The sequence below is a fragment of the Desmodus rotundus genome, chromosome 5, assembly GCF_022682495.2.
Source record: "Desmodus rotundus isolate HL8 chromosome 5, HLdesRot8A.1, whole genome shotgun sequence".
Classification (NCBI taxonomy): Eukaryota; Metazoa; Chordata; class Mammalia; order Chiroptera; family Phyllostomidae; genus Desmodus; species Desmodus rotundus.
The window spans coordinates 123,403,237-123,430,389 of NC_071391.1; the positions used below are offsets into that span (position 1 = coordinate 123,403,237).

Consider the following 27,153-nt stretch of genomic DNA (forward strand, 5'->3'; position numbering starts at 1 on the left):
TACCAAGATTTTGGAGCAGCACTATGGTCCACTTTCTTTCCTTTGCATGTGTTCAGAGAATACAGTTTTCTTTCTGCACTTCTGAAGCATCTTATACTTCCTCATTCCTTCTTGCGATGGACAACGTGGGGTGTATGTGGTTATCAAAAGGAAGTCTTATCATCACATGAAAGCAGAGCTTCCCTTTCCCAAACTTGGCTTTTTAGGTAAACGGGGCCCAGTAACTTTGGGCATCTTAAAAGGTTTGCCTCAAGGAGTCGTGAATTTGAATATCAATACAACATAACCCCTTTTTTACTCACAGCAGGAAGTTGCTTAAGGACAAAAGAATGAATGAGTGCCTGGTGAGAAACTGGAACCATGTGATGTCATGGGAGTTAGGCAGGAATCGGGGACACAGTGCACTGTCCCCAGAGTCCTGTGGTGCTTGCATGGGTCATCCAGTCCTGGTGGAACCAGGCTCTGGGCCCACTTCCACACCCGGCATCTCAAGACTCTGGGAGAGCTTAACTGGAGTAAAGGGAGGGTTAATGATTGAAATCAGGGCTCTCTTTTCTCTCCTGATCGGGAGCATAAATAATAGCATGAAGCAAATATTTTTCAAGAGCAAATTTTGGAATTTCTGGGTGAAAACCTCAGCATTTAAAATGACGCTGAAAAATAACCATCAGCTTCTGCTGTTTTGCTTCCTCAAACAATGATAGTATCTCTTCTGGACTGAAGTGAAAACCCCTACCTGGGCGGTCAGCCTCTGCTGGGGCACCCATTTCTCATCCCGTGATGTCGGGTCAGTCATGGACGAGGCTGAGGACCCCTCCCTAAGTGAGCGAGGACTCCATGAAGAAAATTAGGAGATTTATTTCAGGAGATCAGTGTTCGGAAGCTTCGTGTTTCCAACATCATGGTGTTGAGTGTTTTCCCACATTTTTGCCGGGGTTTGCGGGGGGTTGCTTGTCTGTGGTACAGCTGCTGATCCTCTGATCCTCAGGATCCCACCCTGATCCTCTTCGGCTGTTCCCTTTAGTGCAAACAGCGCCACCTGTGTGTAGCTCGTGGTTGTAGGTCTAGGACTTAGCTGAGTGCCTGGCCCCAAGGTGGAACTCAAATACTTACAGTGAATGAATACATTTTGCAAGAAGTAAAGATGCTATTAAGAACAGACCTGTGGGTTTTGTGCCCCACATAAAAGTTCCTGACTGTGTGGGGTCTAAAGCTTGTAAAAATTGAGGGTTTTCTTAAAATAGACTGTAAAATTAAGTATGAAAAAATGAGTGTTCATTTAGAAGGAGGAAAGAAGCTGGGTATGAAGGGGCTCATCCAAGTGAGGGGTCCTTACACTTGGGCCCTAAACCCCCCTAGATCCTGTTCTAGAAATGAGGTGCCTTGATATCTGTTGACTTTTCTAGCTCAATCTCTAGCCGTTTGCCCTCACTTCTTGACCTCCTGGGCAGATTCTACTATTTCACCCTCTTGTATTACCTTGTTCCTCTTCTTAAAAGCATTATCCTGGCTTTGGTTGAAATACTTTTGCATTACAATTTGACTGTTGACTTGCGGGTTCTAACAAAACTCTGGAGCCCCAGACCTGCCTGTTGTATTTTGCTCGTGCTGGTAGTTCCATGGCTCAGCTAAGTGCCTGGCCCAGAGCTGGAACTCAAATACGTATTGAATGAATACATCTGGGAAGAAGTTAAGATGCTGGTAAGAACAAATTTGTGGGTTTTGTGCCCAGAGGAAAATTCCACTGGGTCGTGCCAACTTACAGTTATTTGCGTCAAAGTGCCCATGCTAAGGATTGTCAGCAGCAGAGCCTGCTTAGATTTGAAAATTTTTTTCAAGCTTTGCCATTCAAAAATGTGACTTTCGAGGAATTGACTTCAGCAGTATGAACCCTTGCATTTAGTCTCTTGACACTTTTGAGACCCCTGAACTGCAGCACCCTAGTGGTGCCACATGCACACGTAGAGACAAGAAACACTTCAACCAAGTGATTTAGGGAGAGTCCTCATTGGGGTTCTAGGTCTCTGTTCCCTTCCATAGGTGAAGGCTGGCTACTTAACTCTAGTACTTTGAATTACAGGTGGCTCTACTCTAATGTGATGCATTCCTGTAAAACCCTCCCTTCAGCGAGGGATGAGCCAAGAGCAGAGTGGGGAGAGCCACTGTCCCTTTGCAGAAGAGTAGCTGTGGTCAGTGCTGGCATAGGCCAGGCTGAGAGGGGATGCCTCGGGGTGGGACAGGGAGCTGAGACCTGTGCCCTCAGCTTTTCAAGGCCTACTCCTTCCAAATGCCCCAACATAGGCCAACTCGAGTCAGTCTGCCCCCCACCATGGGTTCATGCTGTCCCGCAGGCGGTCCAGAACGCTCTTCTCATCTCACTCCCTGATGAAAGCCCGCTGGCCAAGTTCAAACACTAGCTCTTCCTTTTCTGGTAGTGCTCACCCATGGTAAACCAGATCACCCTGGAGCCCCAACAGTCCTGCAGACAGAGAACTCTCCTCTGCTCAGGTTGAGCTGTGCTCTGCCCTGCATCATCAGGTGACCGGGTCCTGTGTCCCCAGCTGTTCTGTAGACCAGGCCAGGGAGCGTGCTGTACTTCTTTGGTGTCCCAGCAGCATCACAGCACATTCAAGTCATTCTGCCTCACTATACTGCCTTCTTTTATTCCAGACTGGTTCACTAGGTACCAGGCAGAGTGTCAAAGGCAAGGGAGACAAACGAAGCTGCAGGCTTCCCTTCAAGCATCTCCGTGTGGTGGAAGGGCCTTTCAGGACTAGGCGCTTAATTGTTTATCTTCTCTTGTTGTGGAGTGGCCTTTAATGAACCGGGCATGCGCAGGAGGATATGGCTCCCAGTTTCTCCTGAGTCCTGTCTTTCATTTTGAATGTATTCTTTAAACTTTGGAAAGATGCTTATAACATCAATTACAAACGTAACATTTTGAATTCAAATACAAGGGAGGCATGGAGTCCATAAGTGCAATTATTGAGTTTGTTATACTGAGGCACTACTGTGCTAAATGGGTGAACGTACACTGTGAGGGCTGTGCATGTTTGTATGTGGGGATGCTGGTTTTATTAACACACAAAACCTTTATCAAACACTGTGATAATGGGCAGCTAATGTAACCAAGTATTTTGCTTCTTCATTTTAGGAAATTATACAGTTCTGGCTCACAAAGGGTGTCGATGGCTTTAGTTTCGAGGCTGTTAAATTTCTTCTAGAAGCAAAGCATCTGAGAGACGAGGCCCAAGTGAATAAGACCCAACTCCCGGTAAAGTTTGGTTTAGACATTGTTTTTCCTTTTCTGAAAATGTCAGCAGAGCACTTTCTTTTTGAGTCTGAGACATTTGTAATGTGTAGCAAAATAAAATCTAAAATTATTATATGTTGTGTGGTGCCCTTTGTATAAAGATAAGCAAGTAAAATGAAATTCATATGGTTATCAACTTTATTATCAAGCTTCTAAGCTTTTGTCAGGAATAACGGATTTATGAGTACTTATGACTTCATTACAACAGACCAATCAACTTCAGGGAAGTTGGCCATGCATGGGCTAATTATAAGAGCACGTCATGAGGGCACATTATGATTAAGCCATTTTTTTGCACGTTATTTTCAACACAAAAGAAAAAGAGGTGAGGAACTAGTTGCCCCAAAGAGAAGTGCTTATCCTTGGAGAGAAATCTCAAAACGACCTTGCTATTAAACAATGAGATGTCATTAGAAGGTCGTACATTTCCAGTCCCGACAAATGATCAGAGCAATGGCATGTGTGTGTTATCCAAGAAAAACTCAAAGAATACGTAATTTCAGGAAGAGAGCTAAGATTCCAAAAATTCACTTGGAAGTTCACTGACTTAAACAAAAGGGTCCGCTGAATAGACGGCAGCTCAGGTTCGGATGGTCCAGCCTGCCGTCTGGGACTCACGACCGTGGCCTGTGTTAGATGGAACATCTCTGTGGATTCAAGATTACTGTAACCCGAGGAAGGCACAGCATGAGTATCGGGAAAAGTTATCAAAACCCTGGGGGAGTATAACAGTGGAAATAAAAAAGTGGTTAAAAAAGCGAGTTTAAATGCATGATATTAATAATTTGTGAGCAGATACAGTGTAGGTATAATAATGAGCTCTAAAATCATTTAGATTATTTGTTTTGTTTGCCTTTCAAAGTGTCTGGAGCATTTAGGACAATTAAACGTTTAAGAGGAGAATTTTGTTAAGCACGTCTGTCATCAATGTTTACGTGTCCAGTAGAATTTGTTTACTAGATTTATAGTTAATCATTTAAGCATCACGTGACATACTGATAATCATGAATGTTCTCCATCACAAGACCCCTTAAGAACTAGGCATGCTGGGACCTTCTCTGACCACGTGTCTCGGCTTGAGAACTCTGAAGACACGGTCTGTAGCCACAGCAGGCCAGCTGTGGGTATTGGACACGGGCAGTGATGGTAACCGTGCTGTCCTGTTTTCAAAGGACACAGTCACACAGTACTCGGAGCTGTATCATGACCTCACCACCACGCAGGTGGGGATGCACGACATCGTCCGGAGCTTCCGGCAGACGATGGACCAGCACAGCACGGAGCCTGGGAGATACAGGTACCCACAGGACAGATGCCCACACTCCACAGGTGCAGCAGTTCAGCCCTCGCATCCAAACATTTGCAAGAGGTTCAAGGTTTACTTAAACAGACCTGAGTAATCACAGTGTATTGTAGCTTGGGGAGGCCGGGGCCTGGTAGATTCAGTCATGTTGGTTGACTTCGCTGATTGGCAGTTTTTGCTTTCATAAAATGCTGGCCATGGTACTTTTTTCAGAAGAATTTTGTGAAAATTAAAAGACAATGTTATCTAAATGCTAGTCGTCATTATCACTTGACCGGTCAGTATCCTTGTGCAGTATGAATCCAGATGTTGCAGCTAAACTGTTAGGGGACCCCGTTGGTTAGGAGCGTGGCTTTGGGCTCAGATGGGCCGGGAGGGACTGTTTGGGGCTGTTTTCTCAGCAATTAAAAGGGGATAGCAACACCTTTATAAGGCTGTTGTGAGAGTACATGAGATGATATATATGAAGCATTTAGAACAGTGTCTAGCCTGCAGTAACCAAAATAAACTTAACCCTTACTATGCTTATATAATCACCCAATAGAATCAGGAGAAAAGGAATTAAAGAACTTTCTCCTCAGAGTAGGTCTTCTGATTACCATCCCGTTTTACAGACGAGGAAACGGAGACTCTGAGCACGCAGGCGTGGTCTTGCACTCAGTCATGGCCGAGAGGGGATGAGGCAGAAACGCTGGGCTCCAGGCACACTCATTAATGCATGTCTCAAACAGCTAGCACCAGCATCCGTGTGGGCCATTCAGGCGAATGTGTCTTCCCTGAAGAGTATTTGGTTTTTAATAACTAAGTGCACCCCTTTTAAAGTGAGACTTTACACGGATTCAAATACAAGGTGAAGTTCTTTTGGGGGGAAAACCTCCTTTACCTTATATGCAGACAAATACTGAAAATTCTAACTGGAGTGATGAGAATTGCTAATCTGCCTTAAAGTCACTGAGTTATTAGATTTAGAAAGAACATTGATTGACATCCAACTGTTTAGACATGGCCTTAACATTAGGCTAGTTTTGGGGGTTTATTACAATGAGAAATTGTCCAGGTGACCCAGCGTGCCATTTCTCGGTCATCTGGCTTGACTTGGCTTTCTAGTGAGTCCCAGCCTGACGTGGTTCATAGTGCGCATTCACCTCCCACATCTTGATCATCAGAATTAAGTGCTTCCCCAGGCCCTGCACACACTGCACACTGCCGATTCTTACAGGTTCATGGGGACTGAAGCCTACGGAGACAGCATTGACAGCACCATGGTGTACTACGGGCTGCCTTTTGTCCAAGAAGCAGACTTTCCCTTCAACGATTACCTCACTAGGCTCGACAGCCCCTCTGGGAACCGCGTGTTCGAGACCATCACATCCTGGATGAAACGTATGCCGGAAGGAAAGTGGCCTAACTGGATGGTAAGTGCCCAGCTCAGTGCGTCTGGTGCCGGTGAGCTTATGGAATAGTCACCTCTAAACTGAAGGATGTCTGTCTCTCTGTGACCTTCACCTTTCCCTTATTCCGTGATGGTGAGCCAGGCTTTGTCCCAGCTTCTGACCAGGTTCTTCTCATTTGTCTGCATTCTCTTCCTTCTGGTTCTATCATCTTAATTGGTCTGTCTTCCATTTTGCTGATCCCCCTGCCACTCCAAATCTGCCGAGCCCCTCCACTGCGCTTTTTACTGTGTTGTTCAATTGAAATTTCTGCTCGGTTCTTTTTCATAATTTCTCTTCATTGATAGTAGCTATTTGATGAGACATTCATTGTTCATCATACCTTTAAAAAAACTCTGTAGGCATAGGTTAGCTTTTTGAACATATGAATAATAGATGATTTAAAGTCTTCAGTAAGTGCGATGTTTGGGTTTTCTCAAGCACATTTTCTGTCGAGTGCTCCCCCCTATGCATGGGCCATCCTCTCTTGTTTCTTTGTACTCTTAACAGTCTTTTTGTTGTTGTTTTGAAAACTGGGTATTTTAAAAAATGTAGGTGGAAATTCTGGAATTCACATTCGCCCCTCCTTCGTGTTTGCTGTTTCTTGGATTAATCCTCCTTAAATGCCTTGAAAGTCTCAGGTCTTCCCCGGCACCTGCTCTGCCCTGTACACTGGCGTAGCCTTCTAGATTCCCGGAATAGGTCAGAGCCCTTTATGGACATCTTGTTCACCAGCCTTCAGGTTTCCTGGGCAGTCTCTGTTTATCCCCCGTTGGTACCACCACCCCAGGAGGTGTGGTGTTAACTGCTGCTGGCTGTTTTCAGCAAATGCTCTGGGGATGGGGCTATTTGCAGAATCAGCTCGAATCATATCAGATAAAGGGAAAAAAACTCCCCAAATCCGAGCTGCTAGAGATCAGAGTGACCATTCTCTCCAGAGATCTCTTGGTGAACTCTACCTATTCTGCCACAGCTACTGTAGTTACTGGTCTGCTGGTTCTCAAGGCTATCGCAGATCTCAGGGGAGGGGCATGGAATCGGGGCAAAAAAAAAAATGACACATAGCTTGCTATTCCTATATCCAGCTGTTTTTCTTGAACGAATACTCCTTAGATTGTTGCAAGCCTCCAGCTAATTTCTAGAGTTCTAAAAACGTGGCTTTTTGGTTTTTGCCAGCATTCTCCTTCTATGGTGGGGGTTTTTAGAGGGCCTTGGTGCAGGGGTCCACACGCGCCCCAGGTCATACGGTTTATACTGTGGTCTCAGCACTCATTCTTCACACACTGCAAGTCTCGGGTGTCCCGGGGGACGGGGCCTCAGCCTGCGGGAGGCCCTGCTCTCTGCCCGCTGCTGTGACCTACCTGTAGGACCAGTTCTGGTGGGGGTTGGGGGGAGTGTTCCAAGTCCAGAAATCCTGAATATCCCAGGGTTTCTCATCAGATGCTTTTAAGATAGTGAAAAGAGTAAGTGGAGGCAAAACTTGACCTAATTTTCTGCCCATAAAAATAGAAAAATATGCCCTGGCTGGGTGGTTCAATGGGATGGAATGTCATCCCGTACACGTAAACGTCGCGGGGCCGATCCCCGGGACGGGCATGTGTGGCTGGCAGCCCATTGATGTTTCCCCTCTCCCTTCCTCTCCCTCTCAAAATCAATAAACATGTCTTTGGGTGAGCAGTGAAACAACAGAAAAATACAATGGCCGGAATAGGTCATTGTAAAGATAATTTTAGTACATCTCAATGGGGGAAGAAAAGAAGCCTCCCTTTTCCTGAATTGTAGCAACTCAGTTCCTGCTCTCAGACTCAGGTTCAAAGGCTGGCTCTGCCTCCTCCCCGACTGGAATAAATGGTGCAGTTTCTGTTTCATCGTGTGTAAAATGGAGGTGGAACTTGGCAGCCCTGCGGCGGAGGGGAAAGAAGACCTAACGTAGGTGTGAAAGTACTTTCTGAGCAGCAGAGTGCAGTGCTCAACGTACGCAAGTGCGGCGGAGTTGCGTGCAGTAAATGCAGAGAGCAGCAAGGCGGTTTGAATGAACTCTTAAATAAGGACCAGGTGTTACAATATGTAACTGTACCGTTAACCATAGAAATACCATACTTAAAAATAGAAACGACAAAAAACTTCCACATGGCTATGTAAATTTCTTTATAAAAGTTGACTTAGCTTTTAACGTTTGTTTTGAATAGTTCACGAGTCACAGACATCAGCAGTTTTCTGCCACCCCGTCCCTTCCACCTGTTCTGATCTGTGTCCTGCTCTCTATGGGAGACAGTTGTTTCCTTTCCTGTCAAATATTCTCTTATCCAAATGTGCAAAAATAGCAGTATGTACCCTCATACACCTCACTGGATTTGCAGTATCATCGTGAAGTAAATTATTTTGTTGACCATAGTGGCCAAGACGGTAAACTGGCCAGTTATGCAGCAAGTAACAGGGTTGGGACTCAAACCCAGGGTTGCTGATACCAACATCTCCATGGTAACAACCTTGTTTTCGCCTGATGAAGTTTTTGTGAAATGGCAAATCTTTTGGGAAACTGTGTGCAGAGTTGTATCCTTAAAAATACATGCCTTTTAGACCGGTGGCCCGGACAGAGCCCGGCTGACTTCTCGTCTGGGGAAAGAGTACGTCAATGCCATGAACATGCTGGTTTTCACGCTTCCCGGAACCCCCATCACTTACTACGGAGAAGAAATCGGAATGGGGGATATTTTAGCCGCAAATACCAACGAAAGCTATGATGTCGTAAGTTAATATAATTTAACCGTGCACTATACCATACACTCATTCTTGCCAAAGCATGAGATTTACTATTTCTGTTCTACAACTAAAAATCATGATTATTTTGCTTTTCTTCCTTACTGTTAAGACAGTAAGAATTCTCAGCGTTCTTGGCTGGGGAGCCTGTACACAGTCCTGACTGGGGTGGCTCAGAGGGTTGGGCGTCATCAGGCAAACCAAAAGGTTGCTGGGTGGGATTCCCGGTCAGGGCACATGCCTGGGTTGTAGGCCAGGTACCTGGTTGGGGGTGTTTCTCTTCCTATCTTTCTCCCTCCCTTCCCCTCTCTAAGAATAAATAAAAAAATGAGACACAACTGAATTTCTTGTGTAGAGCCCAGGAATCTACATCTTATTTATTTTTAAATTGATTTTAGAGAGACAGAAGGGGGAGCAGGGGTCAGGGGAAAGAGAAAGAAACAGAGATTTGTTGTTCCACTTATTTATGCATTCATTGGTTGATTCTTGTATGTGCCCTGACCAGGGATCAAGCCCACAACCTTGGCGAATCGGGATGATGCTCTAACTCACCAAGCTTCCTGGCCAGGGCCAGGAATCTGTATTTTAAAGATGTTTCCCAGCTGATTCTTAGGCATGCTAAAATTTGAGAACCAGCCCTGGCTGCTGTGGCTCAGTGCATTGAGTGCCAGCCTGCAAATCAAAGGGTTGCTGGTTCAATTCCCAGTCAGGGCACATGCCTGGGTTGTGGGCCAGGCCCCCAGTAGGGATGGGTGAGAAGCAACCACACATTGATGATTCTCTCCCTCCTGTCCCCTCTCTAAAAATAAATAAATAAAATCTTTAAACAGAAACAAATTTGAGAACCAGTTTTGAGTTTGGAGTATTATTCAGGCCTTCTCCATGTTTAGAAACATTTATTTACAGTGTTTGTCTGCATCGCTACACCTCCCCTGACCACTGCACAAAGATTCTTCTTGTTTCAACAGGAGTAGCTCACGCACAGCCTCAGATGTGTTGTGTTATTTATCTTTTGCTTTTGTTTGAGGCAGTGACTCTCATAATTTGTGTTTTGGGTAGATGACTAATCTTGAACCTATGATTTATGATTTGTATTATTAGCTTTCAATTGTATGAGATCCAAGTTCCCTAATATTTGGTCAAAGGAAGCTTTTTCTACTTCAGCCCCTAAATCTGTGTGTGCGTGCTCACGTGCAACGACCAGGCTGGGTGAGAGGGCGGAGCTCAGGCTCACTGTACACGGCTGCACACGTGGCTGCACCATCATCACTGCATCCGAGTAGAAGAGTTGTAATGGCACGTTTCGAAATCCTACGCAGTGCTCATGTTCAGGGAAAAGCAGCAGAGTCCAAGCATGTATCTGAGTTCAGTTAGTGTCGTCTATTCAAACTCGAGACACCATTACCTACTTCCCAATTTAAAGTGTGGAACTGGTTATGTATTGAATGTTAAGACCTTTTCATTACGAATGCTAATGATACAAGTACTGCTAAGAAATCAATGTAGGTAATTAAATCGTTATGTAGTAAATTATGGCCAAATTACAAATCATTTAATAACCAGACCACTGTTTTCTCCTTATGGTCTTTTGACACAGACTACGCTTCTCTCCAAGTCACCAATGCAGTGGGACAACAGCTCAAACGCGGGCTTCTCTGAAGGCAGCCACAGCTGGCTGCCCACTGGCACAGACTACGACACCGTGAATGTTGCTGTAAGTGCCCATGAGAACGGGACGCCGACTCCAGCAAGGGGAGATGAGTCTGAAACCCTAACTGATGCTCTGTAATCAATCACACAGGCTGCTTGTCCAGTTTCCAAGTCACGTTTTTGTGACGATATAAACCAGGACAAAGCTTACCATGCGAACCACCACGCAGAGTATACAACTCCTCCCTGGAAGGACTAGGAGCTCTGAGTCACTAAGGAAATTTTACGGAGGTCTGTCAGCAAGCCTAGCGACCTTTCCTCCTTCCTTCCCCTTAAGGAAGGAAAGGAAGGAGGGGATCAGCCCGCCCAGGGCAGTGAGGGCTTGAGAGCAAGCTCGTCCACCTGAAGAAACTGAAGACATGCACAGTCCCTAAAAGTAGCTGTTCTAGAAAAGCACACCCTTTAGTTTTTGCCTGTACTATTTTGCTTCCATGGTGATCAAGTTCAGCAAACTTCCTAAACACTGTGGCTATTAAAGAAATTGAAAACTCAGTTCCGGGGGTGCTCAGTAGCTGTGGCTACCACACCGGACAGCAGAGATAGAGAGGAGGTACAAAACATGAAAATATGTCTTAGAATCGCCATTACAGTATTAAGGGTGGCCATTAGAAGAACAGACATGACTATATAATTTTCAAAGAACATTAGAAGGAAAAAAATTACATTAAGATAACCAACTGATCCAATAAAAAACTAAAAAGGAAGAAAATTAAAAACGCACAACTTCACATGAAAGCGAAAATTAGGCTACAGGGCTATGTCTAAACATACGGTGTAAATGGGTTAAATTTACTCATTTAAAGATAAAACTCTCCGATTAGATAAAGCAAATCTGACATAAGACTTAAACAAAAGGACATGGAATTAAAATTCCGACAAATGCTAACAGAGAGAGAGTTTGCCTCCTGGCTACAGCCACCAACACAAAAACTGCATCAATGCCTCACACTGCGTCATTTCCTCCCTAGGTGTCTGTATCTTTGGATAGATTTAAATGTAATTCAATACTATGTGTGATTATGGTTAATCTACACAATGGAGTCATTTCAATTTAATCCCAGTGTGACAGTGGTTGATCTACTCCAGGGACTAATATGCGACTGTAGAAGAACGAGGGAGGCGCCGTGTGCACTGACACGGGAGTCTCTAACACACACACACACACATGCGCTACAGCATAAAGTGCAGAATGCAGGGTGCCACGGCGTGTGTAAGGCAGAGAGTGCGCCCGGCGTCTGTGCGGCGCAGAAGGGCTCGTTTCATGACACGTGAGAATGAAAGAGCATTCGAACAGCAACCGTGTCTATCTCTGACAGAGGCACTGGGAAGCTGGGGGAGGGTGTTGAAGAAAACCTTTTTATTTGGTGTATTTATATACTCTTCTTATAATTGAGTTTTATACTGTAGACATGCATTTCTTACTAAAAAAAGCAAAGTTACAAAAAAGCACGTGTGGAAATATTTAATAGCAGACAAAATAGAATTCAATATGAAAAGCATTGAGACAAAGGCAAATTTTAAAAAACTGATAAAAGAACATTCCGCTACAAATCATGAACCTATGCATCTAACAATAACTTCAAAATATACAAAACAAGTACTCTGAGAAATGCAAAGAGGAAGTGACAAATCCACAATTACAGGGAGACACTTCGACACACTTTGAGACAGTGGTAAACCAAGCAGACGGAAACCGTAGTTAACACTTACTGGGCCCTCCTTCTGGGAGTGGTGCTGACGTAGGCTTTTTCATGCATTATCTAAGGCTGTGGAAAATGTTAATAGTGCTCTGACAAGTCATACACACATACCACATACAGGTACCGTAAATACCTTTGTACCTGGTCAACAGCGAAGAGACGTATTTTAAACATCCATCAGATACTCATTAAAGACCACACATCCGGCACCTGCCCCCAAACCAGCACCATCAGCATCGCTGGTGAGAGGACAAGGCAGTGAACATCATCACTGATTTGGCAACAGCTCTGACAAAGAATCTGGCATCGTGACCCAGTAACTGTCTTTCTGACACTTAATCCGAAATACATAATCCAAATGTAGGGGGCATTAAGAATATAAGGAAATATCAGAAACTTGAATGTTGAAATGAAAAGGAATGGCTACCAATGGTATATCCATTTAACAGAGTATTATTCTGCCATTAAAGTCACATTTATGAAGTTATATAATAACAGAAGATGCTTGAAATGTTAAAGGAAAAAATAACCCCAAGAGAAATACATCATTAAATTATGTATGTTGTTAACAATAAATAAATCCAAATCTTCTTTAATGTCCATGTTACTTTAACAGTTTTAAAAAAAGTACTAACCTTTACCCAGCTGAAGTTATGGCAACCTACACATTATTCTGCGACAGGGAACAGAGTAGCCTCAATTCCCCAGGAGTTCCCAGAGTCCGTGGCCATCGTGGCTGCTTTTTTGCCAATTACAACGGACCAGACGGGCTTTATTTGGGCAGGTTAAATATCCATTAACTCAGACATGGACACTTGTTAAGTGAAGTCAAATTTGGCCTCTACATCACCGCTGGCCACGATGTAACACACGCTGCAGTGACAAGGTGAAACCCTGCACCTGCAGTTTCTACCAGTAGTTAAGTAAACTACTCTTGCCTACTTACCAATACTTACAACTTGGTGATTATTATAAGGGGCAAAACGGAAGCAAATTTCTGGGGGGAAATTTCTTACTTGATACTAGAAATATTTTTTAAAAAACTTGTAGAATCAAACTTTTATCTTAATACCTTTTAAATACCTTTTTTTTTAAAGGTCCAAAAGACTCAGCCCAGATCAGCGTTAACGTTGTATCAAGAATTAAGTTTACTTCGTGCCAATGAGCTGCTGCTCAGCAGGGGCTGGTTCTGCTACCTGAGGACTGACGGCCACTTCGTTGTGTACGCAAGAGAAATGGATGGCATAGACAGGATCTTTCTCATGGTTCTGAATTTTGGGGAATCATCACAGCTAAATCTAAAGGAAATGATTTCAAATATTCCCACGAAAGCGAGGATAAGGTTAAGTACCAGTTCTACCAACAGAGGAAGTGAAGTTGACACACACGCAGTTACAGTGGACAAGGGAGAAGGCCTCATCCTTGAATACGGCACGAAGAGCCTCCTTCACTACCAATCAGATCTCAGAGACAGATGCTTTGTCTCCAGCCGGGCATGCTACTCCAGCGTGTTAAACATCCTGTACAGCTCGTGCTAGAGCGACAGCTCCGCGCCAGAGATGAAGGCACCAGCGTTCTCCTCTGTTCTAAGCATTTGCATTGATTGCATGTATAGCATGCTGCCAGGTAAACGTATGAACTTGAATGTAACTACTTCAGGAAAAGTTCTCCAATGTTTTTAAAGAATAATAAAATGTCTTAAAGAAAATTATGGTTTGCAGGAACTCGTAACTTTACTGAGATAGCATCAACAGAGATAATCAGAATGCCTTAGGACTCCAGATTATTAGAAAGATCTGATGCATTTTAATGTGAAGAATGTTCTTATTCCATTAAAATACAGGCACAGGAACTGGAGGATGACTTACCACCAAAAACAGTCACTAGCAAAGAGGCAGGGCCTTGATTTGTAAACTGTTCAAAGAAAATTTCGGTAAAACAGACAAAAACAGAGCTGTTCTGCTGGGGACGGGGGAGTTCTGCTGGGACCAACCCTTCCTCCACCCCCTGCGCCATGTCCTTCTAAGGAGCATGATTAGAAAACTACTCTCCCAGGTTGAGGAGCATATACACCAAGGAGAGAACAGCACAAGCGAGATACACACCACAAAACAAAATTTGGAGAGAGAAGCAAGTTTTTATAAACTATTCACTAACTTAAAAAAAACCGCTCACTTTTGCTAACCAAATAGCAAGTAAAACTACAAAATACTTCAATGTTTCCAATTCCCATTGAATACGACATTTTAGAATTTTATGTATTTCTTAAGATTCTCGAAAACACTGGTGCTGTCAAGTCCAAGTTCCTCGTACAGGAATTTAATTTGAGCTGTAATCTAAAAGAGACATTAAACAAATTAGAATGAAGGCCTCTGCAGTAAAACTGCAGTGTTAAGTCTGTCTGTCTCTCTTCTTCTTCACCCAACCCTGAAGTCGGTGATTTATGCCGGGGATACTTTTACTTGGGACAGAGGCAGAAGGCTCCCAACAATTAAGATTAAATTACGCTAACAGAGCTCACACGCACTAGAGGGCGCCTCTTCCCCTCGCTGACTCTATTCTCCCTCACCCTCTTGGGTCGCGATCGCAGCCCTGCCCGTTGTAAAGCAGCTGTCACAAACCCTACCACAGCCACTCAACGTGGAGTGTGAGACCTCTTTACCCCGGGGTCTGGCAACCGAGAGGGGCTCGATGACATACCTTTTTGTGAGAATCCTCAATCACGTGATTGCCTCCAGGCTGAATGTCTAAAATAATATTGGGGGCCTGATAGCCTAAAAGAGTTAACAGATAAAACAATTACAAAGTTTTCAGCCAACTGAGGCCTATTTCTTCCCTCTTTTCCCAAGTAATCTATTAAAATAATAGTGAAGGATAAAGGCATAAACCAGCACTGCCCACAAAGAGATTGGAAGGGGCAAGCAGAAGCTAAGTTTCTGAAACTGGAAAAGCAGGAGGGGACCCAGTGGCTGACGCAAGAGACCGTGGGGCCACACGGACAAGGCTGTGACTGAGAAGGAAGCCCCGTGGAGCCTGAGAGTCTCCTGGCCGGGAAACGCCGACTACGGTGAGAGTGAGGCAGAGCTGCCCGCGGGACAGCTGCCTGAAAACCTGAACGTGGGTCCCTGCTGCCCCACGTCCTGAAGGCCCCGGCGCATCTCAGCAAGGAAAAAGGGTCAGAGTTCTTGTTCCATAAATTACTAAGATCTAGGGAAAATTAAAGTCACTAGTTTGGACACTGATGCTCCACAGCAAAGACTTGAGAATCTGTTTTTTTAAGAGGTTCCCAAGAATAATGGCTCAGTTAATACTATTAAATGAGTGAATGGCTGTATGATAGGTAGTATATATCAATTTATATTTGATATTTAATTTTACTTCTTTTTGTGCCTTGCCTACCTTATGTTAATATTGTCCTTTGAAAAAGAGGCAGGGTGGTTACAGTTAAAATGTATGCTTCAGTTAGTAGTCAACATAGGAAAGACAATTATTTGTCCAAAACCTCAGGGTGATGATTTGGTCTGTACATAACATGTAGCATTCTGAGCAGTACGCTAAAGGTAACAGTCCATTCAGCTATGCTCCCTGCTTCTAGGAGGTCCCCCACCTTCACCGGCGTCCTTAGCGTGCTCCGCAACGGCTTCCTTGAGTTTCTCAGTATAGTTTGCGATTCCTTTCAGAGGTACACGTTCGTCATTTTCATAAGCTGTGATGTGAACTGAAGGATAATGCTGCGAGAAAATCAATGTACAAAGAATTTATATTATTCCTTACGGCCTCCTTCTCCCTCATAGATTATGAAAAATAATGCCCTCCAATGTTCCCCTTAGTGCTGGACGTTGTTTTCCTTATTCGATATGCTGAGAGACCTGTGGCGTTACAGCGCTGGTCTACGTGCTACCTGGAACAGCCTTTTCCTGACTAGAGACCACGGCCCTACTGCCACAAACGTGGAACAGGAGCAGGGACGGTGCCAGAAGCTGTTCGGGTCTGATAAGGAGGAACAAGCTAAAGGTCGACCGAATTGTGGCCTCAGCTCAGGTAGGTACCCTTTGGACTATCATCTCTGTCACTTGGGGATGGAGATGTCGTAACTATCTCTCACTACCTGAGGTTTAATGTTTTGGTAGGGACAGTATCGTTTGATGTAGCTCCTGTGTTTATCATCAGAAGAAGGACTCCCCCACTCTTCCAGTTCTTCCAGGGTCAGAGGGAGTGTGGTGTCCATCATGGTGTTGAGGACATCCAAGAAAGGTGCCTAAAAAAAAAGGCCAGAGACACTTAAACTTTGATGAACAAGTCGGTACAATGAGTTTCAGGAAAATGCACTTCATGGGTGTGCATGCTGGCCCGAGAGAACAGAGCTCCAGAAGCCGTGCAGACTCCAGGAGCCAGACCAATTACTCGGTCCTACGCAGGGCCTGCGGTCTGTAACTGGCCTTTAAGGTATTCGGATCTTACAACATTTATATAAAAACATAAACCCCTTAAATGACATTTATATAAAAAGAATGGGTTTATTTTTCTAATTTCACAACTTTTGTGCCTTGTATTCACATGCATCCATCCTCATGTAACAGTAATAAGCGCTGCCACCTCACACCCACTACGACAGCTAGCTACCACGGAAGGAAATTCTGACACACGCCACACACACACGGACCTTGAGGACACTGCATCTATCCAAGTGAGACGAAGACAATACTGTAGGATTCCACTCACAGGCGGTACCTTAGAGTAGCCAAGTTCAGAGAGACAGAAAGTAGAACGGTGGCTCCCAGGGGCCGGGGGAGGGAGGGTATAGAGCTGCTACTTAACAGGTATGAGATCTCAGTTTTGCACCTGCAGAGTCCTGGAGGTGGGCCGCACAGCAGTGTGAACGGGCCTAACACCACTGAACTGTGCGCTTGAAACTGGTGGAGGGAAATTTTGTTATTTTGCCACAATTAAAAATTAAAAATAGACACAGTGACACATGAATAAACTCTTCTTCACCAGTTGGATATTATACATTAAAAAAAGGATAAATGCTAATTGAAGAAAATCTGGACGATATCAGGTTGAAAGATGAGAAAAATCACTCACTGGCTCATAACCAGTGTTAAGCGTTTAATAATAAAATGGCAGCTGCTTTTTCACTTAGCCTTACAGTCTTTTTAACATGCACTTCAACCTTCTTGCATATTAACACTAACCACGCATAGTGGGCAAATGTAATTCTTTTGGCTGCCTAACGTCTGAACTCCTTTTCTGAATTTAGAGTATCTCAAACCTTCTGAGACAGAGTTTGTCCCTCCTTGTAAAGATACCAAATGCCAGACAGTTCCTTTCCCAGCTTTCCCTGCAGTGTGAAGAGTAACCACAGGACTTAGGTCCACCAATCAGACATAACGTGCACCAAACTCTCAATGGGAAGTTACTGGCTCAAAGAAGTAGGGAACGCAGAGAATTTATTCTGGCAAAACAGCTACATTGAGTTTCTAGAAGGAACGGCAGCAGTGTTCAGTGACTTGTGCCCAGCAGCGGTGGCAGTGAGAGCTCCATGGGATAGCTTTATGGCATGTTTTGGACATGTGTCTAGCTGTGCAGCCTCTGAGACTGGTTTTATACCCACCCTCGCCCAATATGCTTTAAAATCCCCTTTCTGCTTAAATTAGTCAGGAGCTGGTTTCTGGTGCTTCTGATGAACAACTTTGACTCATATACAGACACTCACTGCTGGGTACATAGGTGGGTCCAGCTCTTCACTATTATAAGCAAAGTGAGATAAATATCCTTAAATGTACATACCTGATTTCCTCCCTAATTTCTAAAAGTCAAAGGTTAGTTGCATTTTCTTCATATTGTAAATGATTCCGCCATTATCATCTTTGTGGATAGGTTTTTCTCCTACAATTAGCATTTCCATTTAAAAAGTGGATTTACAGTTTAGGATTACTTAACACATTCACTTAATATAAACCCACAGCGTATACCCCACACCCTCAAAAATAAAAAATCTAATAATAATTTACTCTGCTCATCCCAGTCATATTTTCTACAGTATCTAACCGAGAAGTAGGAGAATGACAGGTGAAATGAGCTGCTATAACGTCATCATTTTGCATACCAGGAAATGACTATCAGGCAAAGAACAGGGCAAGACGTTTCCATTTAAGCGTAGAAAAACGATCCCTAAGGACCACTCAGAATGGAGTACCTAAAAATAGAGAGCCCCCAAATCCAGGACTGACATGCTGATGGGCGACAGAGTCGAAAATTTTGGGCTTTCCAGAGTCACAGTGCGCTCTGCCTTACTTCCCGGAACTGATGAGTCATACACGCTTTGTCTCCTCCATCAACTCTAAATGTTCTCACAAACAAAAATGATCAGTGGGAACAGTCATTACTGTCCTTCAGTGAAAATCCTTAACCATGAATAAAGAACACTGTCAGGGAAGAGTAAGTAAGTAGTTGGATTAAAATAACTAGAAGTTCTCCCAGAGCTACAATTCTGTGTTTAAAAGCTTTGTTATACTCATATGCTACGGTGAAACATGATTTTTTTTCTTAGGGCGGCCTGTGGCTCCGTGCTTCCCCACCCTGTAAATAGCTAGAGACAGCGTGTACTCACCTCCAAAGTCACGGCTCTCAGGAGTTCTGGATTAGAATTACACAAGGCTCCCACAAGCACCCCTCCAGCACTGAAAGCGGTCAGGGTTGTTAGGCTCGGCTGAGAAAAGCCTTGGTCATGAAGCATCTTAATGCAAGCTTCTAAGTCAGCAAGGCCATTGAGTTTTTTAGTTAAACGGCCATCAGCGTGCCACTGGAGGCCTAACTCACCACCACCCCTGAAATTAAAGGGCAAAGAGGTTTTAGTGGGGAAAAAAATTAATAATATAGGTCTGGGGTCAGCAAACTATAGCCTGTGTGCCAAATCTACCCGGAGGCCTGTTTTTGCATGGCCCTTGAGCTAAGAATGGTTTTCACGTTCTTAAAGGTTGGGAGAAAAATCCCAACCAGGAATATGCAGCAGAGGCCTTATGTGGGCTGCAAAGTTTAAAATGTTTATTATTTAGTTCTTTAGAAAACAGTTTGCTGACTCCTGATAGAGACAATCAAAAACTGATTCAACAAATATGTTTTGAGTGCCTGCTTACTATTTACCAGACACTGTGCTAAATGCAGGCCTTAAAATATAAATAAGCAAAAGTCCCCTACCCTAGAGAAGATCGTAATTTTGTGGGGAAGGAAAACCGAGCAGTGTGCTGCTGCCGTAACACAGGTGTATTTACGGTATCACCGAAGCAGGGAAGGAACATCCACTTGTCAGGTTAGGGGCACATTCGTGAGTCAGAACGCGAATGCTTAAGACGGAGATAACACCCAAGCTGAGTCTTGAAGGAAGATTGTGAATCCCCAGAAGGCAACGGAAGAGAAGGCATGAAGACACAGTGTGTGCAAGGGCACAGGGGGCAAAAAGCAAGGCTGGGCGTGTAGGGTGTGTGTGATGGGAGCACGGGACGCGTTGGGAGAGAAGTGAGATCATCAGGATGTTGAATACTATCCTGAGAAATTTGGATTTTATCATGGAGATGGGGAGGTGGTGCAAGGTTTTAAGCAGAAACGAAATAAGATTTGTCTTAAACACAGCTGAAATAAAACGGAAGTCAGAGTAGGAAAAAGGTTAAGAGGCTATTTTAGAAAAACCTAAACTCAGGAAAGTTGAATGGAAATAATAATCTTACTAAAGAAGAGCCTGGTATTATTCTAAAAATCCTAAAAATCCGGTATAAAATCCTAAAAAATGTACCCTTTTGCTTTTTGGATCAACTAATGTTGCCAGATCGGGCTCCACCAGCACAGGTTTGGGAGCACAGGAATTCAGCAACACGAGTGGGAAGACACACTCTTGCCCTGACACAGTTCTTGGGGACATGTGTCACAGTGCGCTCGCACTCACATGCCAGGTTCGTGTGCTGACTCACCGAACATGGCAATATGCTAATATCCATCCATCATCCACCAACACCCGCCTTTCAGGCCTGAAGTTCATTTTCAAATCCATGCCGTAAGCTCCATATACGTGCACCAGGAGAGGTTTTTTCTGCAAGTCCTCAGAATCCGTCTTGTGGAAAACAGTCATGGGCACTAATTTCCCATCCTGGAAATGAAGATTTACTATGCATATAAAGAAGAGCATTTTAAAAGTTTTTTATCCCCTATTTCATGTCCTGCTTATTGATCTGGAGCAGAAACTTCCTTTAATTAAGACAGAGAGTCGTAGTCTTTAAAATCTGCATGATACTTATTCGTAGCGACTTCGCTGACCGTAATATTAACCAGAAAGAGCATCAAGACTATGACTTGAACCCATTTTATTAAATGCAGCTTTTTGTGACAACAAAATGATTGGAAAGAGTTCCTCACTACCCTGTACTCCTGAATTTTTTTCTTTCAGAACAAGCCCAAATACCTATTAAGGTCGGACATACTAGCATATAGCCTTTTTCCTGTACCTGGGGCTACATACCAGCACTTTCATCTTAAAACATTTACAAATAAGCAAGCTAAAGAAGTTTTAACAGCTCACTTTTCTGTTTTCTCTAGACAGAATTCTCAACATTAGTACCTGGAATCTTGTACTGACCTTACCAGTAACCACCCATAGCCTCTTCCAAGGCCTACTAAGCTTTATTTTTTTAAATGTTTAAAAGTTAGTTCCTAAAACCTCTTTTTTTTTAATCTACTGATTTTAGAGAGAGAGGGGAAAGGAGGTAGACCATCAACCCGCTGCCCCAGCCATCCACACATTCTTCGGTTGACTCCTGCATGTGCCTCGACCAGGGGCCAGACCTCCGCCCCAGCACATCTGGACAATGCTCCCACCGGCTGAGCTGCCTGGCAAGGGCTCGAAGTTTCATAAACTTTAACACCTGAATTACTGTTTGGGCAAGTAACTATTCCCCAGGGTAGCCCACATTCATCAGTCCCAATTGACTGAAACTGGGCACTCTCCGGACAGACAGAATTAAGATAATCTGAACTACTTCTGGTCTTCCTTTCATTGAAATAGGGTGGGAAGGCTGGTTCTCACCCTGCCTACAGAAACTAATGAAATAGCACGAGTTTACATAAGGAAAAGAATATAACCAAACCACTCTCCCTATTTTTTTTAAAAAAGACTTTATTAATTTATTTTTAGAGAGAGGGGAAGGGAGGGAGAGAAGAAGGGGGAGAAACATTGACTGACTGGTTGCCTCTCTGACGAGTCCCCACTGGGGTGGGAGGAATGCACAACCCAGGCGTGCGCCCTGCCAGGGGAACCGAAGCTGCGACCCTTGCCTTTGGGGCGTGACGCCCAACGCGCCGCACCAGACGGGAGCCTCGTGTTGTTTTCACTCTCACTGTGACCACTTCGCTTCGGGGCCCCAGAGCATCACCTAACAAGCAGGAACTCTCTCCCTTATTACTCTTTCCTGTACTAAACTTGTTACAAGAGTATAACCGAGCTTCACTTCTCAGCACAATTCATTCTTACACAACGATGTAGAGTGATTTCTATAGAATAATCTCGGTCTTTTCATCTCCTTGCCTCCTCCCCAACTTCAATTACACCAGCAGAGAAGTACTTGCTGGTTGAAAACATAAGGAAAGGAAGAGGCCAGGATGGCAGCAAGGCCTGCACAGGCTGGGTCCCTGCACTCACCAGCAGGGCCCAAGTGCCTGCCAGCCAAGTTCCAGCAGCCCATGCGCTCAGCCGCTGCTTCCCTTCTTACCGAGCCACTGGCTCTCCAAGAACTTAGCGTCCATCCGGGGTACAGTAATTACAATGTTCTGACAGACTGGTATAAATCACATCGTTTGTAAAACAAAACAACGCCTAAACATACATACTTTGTTAACACAAAACACAAAAATCTCGAAGGAAATGCATGAAATGGTTAACAGTGATCTTTTTTCCGAAGAGGTATATCAAATGGACCGAAAAGTAGTCATTTGAACTTCCTATCTTCTGTTTTTGCATTTGTTGAAACGAAGGTCTTGATGTGCATTTTGAATTTTCTAGTCTTAAATTAAAAAATATCCACGTATCCCCTGAAACCGTGTGGTCTTATGCTATAAGATCTACTTTACAGAACTGATTTACCCAGCAACTGCCTGACACGCGACAAACAGCAGGCTTTCAGTAAATAGGGCCGAGAGTGGAGATGCTCAAGACGTACCTTGCTTTTGGCTTCCAGACGTAGAACGCGACTAGTCTTGGTGATTGGGTCTTCATGCCCCGTTTCCTCAAACAGTTTGCCTTCTGCAAACTTGTATGTGTAATATTTCGGGGGACGTATTGGGGAGCAAAGCTGAAAGGGACAGTTCTTTGGGTCTGAATTTGTATCCATTATGAATCCACAGGCCCAAGGAGGGAGCTGAAGAAATAAAAGTTATTTTTATTCCTTATCTAGACACTGAGTATCATTAATTAATTAAATTCCTGGGTCTGCTCCAAACAAGATAACGTGAACATCAAGTGTACTGCTATCTATTATCACATAATGCTTCATGTGAGGATTACTTTAGCACAACATTTCAAGTAAAAAACAAACAAAACTCTACACTAATGACCAATAAAATAAAGAAAAATATAGGAAAATAGTTTATCATGATTCTGGATTTATTAGAAATCTCTAATAAAAAATTTATTTTAGGGTATAAACTTTGGTAATAAAATAACAGCAAAATGATTTTTTAATTGAGTGTATTGGGATGACACTGGTTTGCAAAACCATATAGGTTTCAAGCGTACACCTCAATAAAACATCATCTGCACACCGCATCGTGTGCCCATTGCCCCAAGCAAAGTCTCTTTCGGTCCGCCTTTCCCCCTGTGCCCACCTTCACCTAGCCCCCCCCTTTCCCTGGGCTGTCACCACACTGCTGTCTGTGTCTACGTGTTATGCACACATGTTCTTTGGCTAATCCCTTCACCTTCTTTCATCCAGTGCCCACCCCGCCCCCCGACAGCTGTCAGTCTGTTCCATGTGTCCGCACCTATGTTTCTTTTGTTCATTAGATTCTACATATAAGTGAGATCATCTGGTGTTTGTCTCTCTCTGACTGGCTTATTTTAGTCAGCATAACAATCTCCAGCAATATGATTCATAAGACCAAATCAAACAGTAATTCCAGAGCTGAGTGACACCTCCAAGGTCTCTGTTCTCACAGAGCAGGAAATCTCTGCCATGTGTTCTTCCTACCTCGCCCACCAGCCCGTACTCTGCCACCGGGACAGCCGGTGATGACAGTCATTACTTGGGGCCGCAGACTGGCCCAGCAGCACGAACGCGTTTACAATCTGTCTAAGCTTAGCTCCCCGGCTAACCGTTGTGCAGAACAAAACCTTTCCTGTACATTCGCTCTGAGAGACTCAGAGCTATTATGATTAAGATTCTTAACTTTAAAAAAATAAAAAGGAAAGGAATCAAAATTTATTCTCTCCGAGCAGCAGGGTCCTGTTCAAGCCTTCCACTAGCATCCTTCTTACACCTTTTAAACAACTCTGGTAAGCAGGCTGACAGTGTGATAGAAATGGTACTGAGAATCAGAACATTAAAAGAAAATTGCCTTTCTTTTCCTAAGCAATTGTAGAAGAGCAAATTCCTGAGGAAATCAGAGGTCCTGGCACAGCAAAGTCACCGGTGGGTGCTATTCAGGAAGGGTGGCTGGGAGATGTGTGCATAAAGAGCGCACCATTTACCTTGTAGAAACTACAGCTGGAGAGCTTATGTTTACAGAGCAAATTTCTTGCGATTAATCCAAAGATTCTATTTTCCTGAAACACTAATGCGGACATACATTTGCAGTATTTGTTTACAAGAGTTCCCATTTATTCTCCTCAGATTGAGGGTCATTTTCATGGACAATATACTTAAGTGCAAGCCACGACCCGAAAGAAAAATGGAATCACGAGAGCTGGGCAATCTGGTAGCGTGTGTGAGGTAAGCACACTGAGGCCGTGGTGGGGAACAGGGAAGCCTGCTGCTCACCTTGTCACCCGGCCCCAGATGGAGGGCACAGGGGCCCTCAGCCCACAGGGGCCTAAGCGTTTCCTGTCCTTTGTGAGACTTTGAAGGTTTCCGGGTGATCCACGTAGTGAGCTGTTTTGGTTTTACACCAACTGGTCCCCATAAACCCAAAAGTCTTTTGGGTGTATTTCTTAAACTAATGGATCACGGTTAAAGTTTTAATCATAACAAAAACTGTTCCAAGGCTACAGACGTTTTAAAGCCTGACCAGCTCATGCAGAAATAAGGTATCAATGATCTCAAGAATATCTTAGGCCACATTTCCCATTGGGATAAGCCTGCAGTATCGTTCACGGTTATTAACGGTTTAAGTCAGCCAGGTGACATGCAGGTAGCTGTTCCCAGACACTTGACAGAACAGGTTCACCTTTAATATCTGACCAGCAACTCACAGCAACTGCACTGAAAGAATGATTAAGATGTAAATGCTGAAAGAGAACTGGCCCAAGAATGCATATGACGCTAAATAAGTTGAAGTTAACACAAAGTAAAAAACTTCCCAATTTGCTTAAATTAAGTATCATAACCAATTAAACTATCATAACTTTTTATAAAGAAAAAATACTAGGAAATACGGATAACATGACCAATGATAGGAAACAAGTATATTAAGGGTTTTATGTTTCTATTGCTGAGATTGAGTTTAAAAAGATATTTTCGTCAAGTGCCCACTGGGCAGAGATGTTACAACAGAAATACTTTATAATCCATTCATAGTTTGGCTTAAAGAGTTTGTCCTTTGTATATAGCACCGTCTTTGCACATTAATCAGTATCATGCAGTTAATGAAAGGCTCTGATCCGTGAAATTCTAAGTAGCGCCTGGTATAAAGACAGCATTAGATTCCGTGTGATGAGGGCTCAGACCATTATACGCGGCGTAATAGGTCCTACAGGTCGGAAAGGGTTAGGGAATAAAATAGAGCATGCAGAGGAAATTAAAGACATGGTGCCTACTCTAAGGCAAGTTAAAACCATAGAAAATAGAAATACTTACAAAAAATATAAAAGGTCAAATCTTATAGCAAACTCATGACATTCCTAATTTTCTTGACAGAATTTTGTTGTAATAAATGCACTGCTATAAATTATGTATTTTCTCCCATCTGTATTCACATCGGCTGCAATATGAGGAGAGGTTCTGCCAGTTTCCAATGAAAAGATGTCTGAATTTGGCATCAGTTAGCAAGTGAGAAGACACACTTTGAATCCAGTAGATGAAAGCAGTAAAAATTCACTAAAGTTAAATCACCATTTTTGTTTTAGGGCAACTCTATAGTCCTGTTGTTTATTCATAAATTCATCACCTTGGCAATGAAAAGTTGTCAAATCATAGCTTCATCCCCCAGAAATTTATTCTGCTTCGATAAAACCGAATTACTAGCAGTGTCTTGAACATTTTCTGAACTTCTCCAGCTTGGCGCTCCATTTGATAGACTTCTTCATCCTCGAATGCCATCCCCCTGCCCATCAAAATCCTATCTGTCCTCTTTGCTTTATCTCAAATTCTGCTTCCCCTACAAACAGCTTTCCTGGGCCTTCTTCCTCTCTGGGCCCCGCAGCACATTTTGTGTTTTCGATACCACTTATTTATTATTTTTTACTATTTACTGAACTATACACACTATCCACATTCCACCTATACGTGTTTCCGCCAAAGTCCTTTTTCTGCTCGGGGAGCCAATGCAGGGCTCCCCAGTACATCTAGCTGTTGGGTCTCCTCAGTCTCCTACAGTCCACCGAAGCCCCTCAGTCTTTCCTTGAACTTCTGGATTCTGAGGTAATTTTGAAGAATATAGGGCAATTATTTGGTAGAATGTCTTTCTATCTGGACTTGTCTGATGTTTTTCATGAGCAAACTGAGGGTATGTATTTCTAGCAAGAATACCAGAGGGGAGTACATGTCAACAGATCTCATCACCTATGATGTCGACCTTGTTCTCTTCCCAGGTTTTTCACTGTGAGGTGCTGTCTTCCCCTTTGTAATTCATAAACATTTTGTGGGTGATACTAGTCCTCTTACAAAGACTTATGAAGTTTATCCTTGAACTTATGCCCACTAATTTTAGCACCCGTTAGTGGATCTTGCCTATAGCAACTATTACTGTGGTGTTCTAGCAGTGATTTTTCTCTCCTTCGTTCTTGATGCCACTTATTTGAATCTACCTCATACTGACTCTTTGTTACTAGTCAAATCTCATGATCAACTGTATCCTCTTTAGGCCAGATATTTTGTCCTGTCTCTCCACTGCAGAGTGCCTGATATAGTATTTTGCACACTGAAGTTCAATAAACACCCAGTGAATTTACAGGAATTGCATTTTAACAGAAATTGTGACAATACTGCAGGTAGGGAAGTGTAAGTGATGTGTGCTTGCTGGTCCATTGGCTCCACAACTCTTTCCCTTTTTTTTTAAACATTTTATTTATGTATAGAGAGGGGAGGAAGAGAGGGAGAGAAAAACCACTGACTGGTTGCCGCTTGCATGCCCCTAATTGAGGACCTGTCCCGAAACCCATGCATGTGCTCTGACCAGGAATTGAACCAGCAACTTTTCGGTTCGTAGGCCAACGCTCAATCCACTGAACCACACCAGCCAAGACTCTACAGCTCCTTCCATATCAAGCACAATGGAAGCCTCTCCTCTTCCCTGCAGTGCCCAGTATCTTAACTCATGTTAATGCTGCCTTAAAATGGGGCAATAAGGGTGCCGTTGCACGTTCACTGGGGGAAGCAGATTCTCCTTCCTGGCAGCCACGAGCAATAGCGAGTCGGCCTGCCAGGGGGATGTGCCAGCATCACAGCTGTGTTGTAGTGGAGACCACTGCCACCCCCTTACTGAAAGAAATCAAAGTTCACCCTTCCTGATGCTCTGGGT

General features: G+C 43.7%; 2 protein-coding genes across 8 annotated transcripts in view; one reads left to right on the top strand and one right to left on the bottom strand.

The window, feature by feature from the left end:
- Positions 1 to 13,754, top strand: part of SLC3A1 (solute carrier family 3 member 1) — a 32,801-nt gene extending 19,047 nt beyond the window's left edge. For all 3 annotated transcript variants that reach the window (XM_024552869.4, XM_053924213.2, XM_053924212.1), the window contains 6 exons: positions 3,155 to 3,274; positions 4,486 to 4,610; positions 5,836 to 6,031; positions 8,627 to 8,794; positions 10,404 to 10,520; positions 13,314 to 13,754. In XM_024552869.4, coding sequence (XP_024408637.2) covers positions 3,155 to 3,274; positions 4,486 to 4,610; positions 5,836 to 6,031; positions 8,627 to 8,794; positions 10,404 to 10,520; positions 13,314 to 13,754 — 1,167 coding nt within the window. The remainder of the gene's footprint in view (positions 1 to 3,154; positions 3,275 to 4,485; positions 4,611 to 5,835; positions 6,032 to 8,626; positions 8,795 to 10,403; positions 10,521 to 13,313) is intronic.
- The window catches only part of PREPL (prolyl endopeptidase like), a 34,763-nt gene continuing 19,461 nt past the window's right edge, over positions 11,852 to 27,153 (bottom strand). For all 5 annotated transcript variants that reach the window (XM_024552863.4, XM_024552867.4, XM_024552865.4 and 2 more), the window contains 7 exons: positions 22,422 to 22,619; positions 20,184 to 20,359; positions 18,830 to 19,046; positions 16,325 to 16,474; positions 15,824 to 15,947; positions 14,917 to 14,990; positions 11,852 to 14,552 (listed from right to left, as the gene is read on the bottom strand). In XM_024552863.4, coding sequence (XP_024408631.1) covers positions 14,463 to 14,552; positions 14,917 to 14,990; positions 15,824 to 15,947; positions 16,325 to 16,474; positions 18,830 to 19,046; positions 20,184 to 20,359; positions 22,422 to 22,619 — 1,029 coding nt within the window. In that variant the 3' untranslated portion in view covers positions 11,852 to 14,462. The remainder of the gene's footprint in view (positions 14,553 to 14,916; positions 14,991 to 15,823; positions 15,948 to 16,324; positions 16,475 to 18,829; positions 19,047 to 20,183; positions 20,360 to 22,421; positions 22,620 to 27,153) is intronic.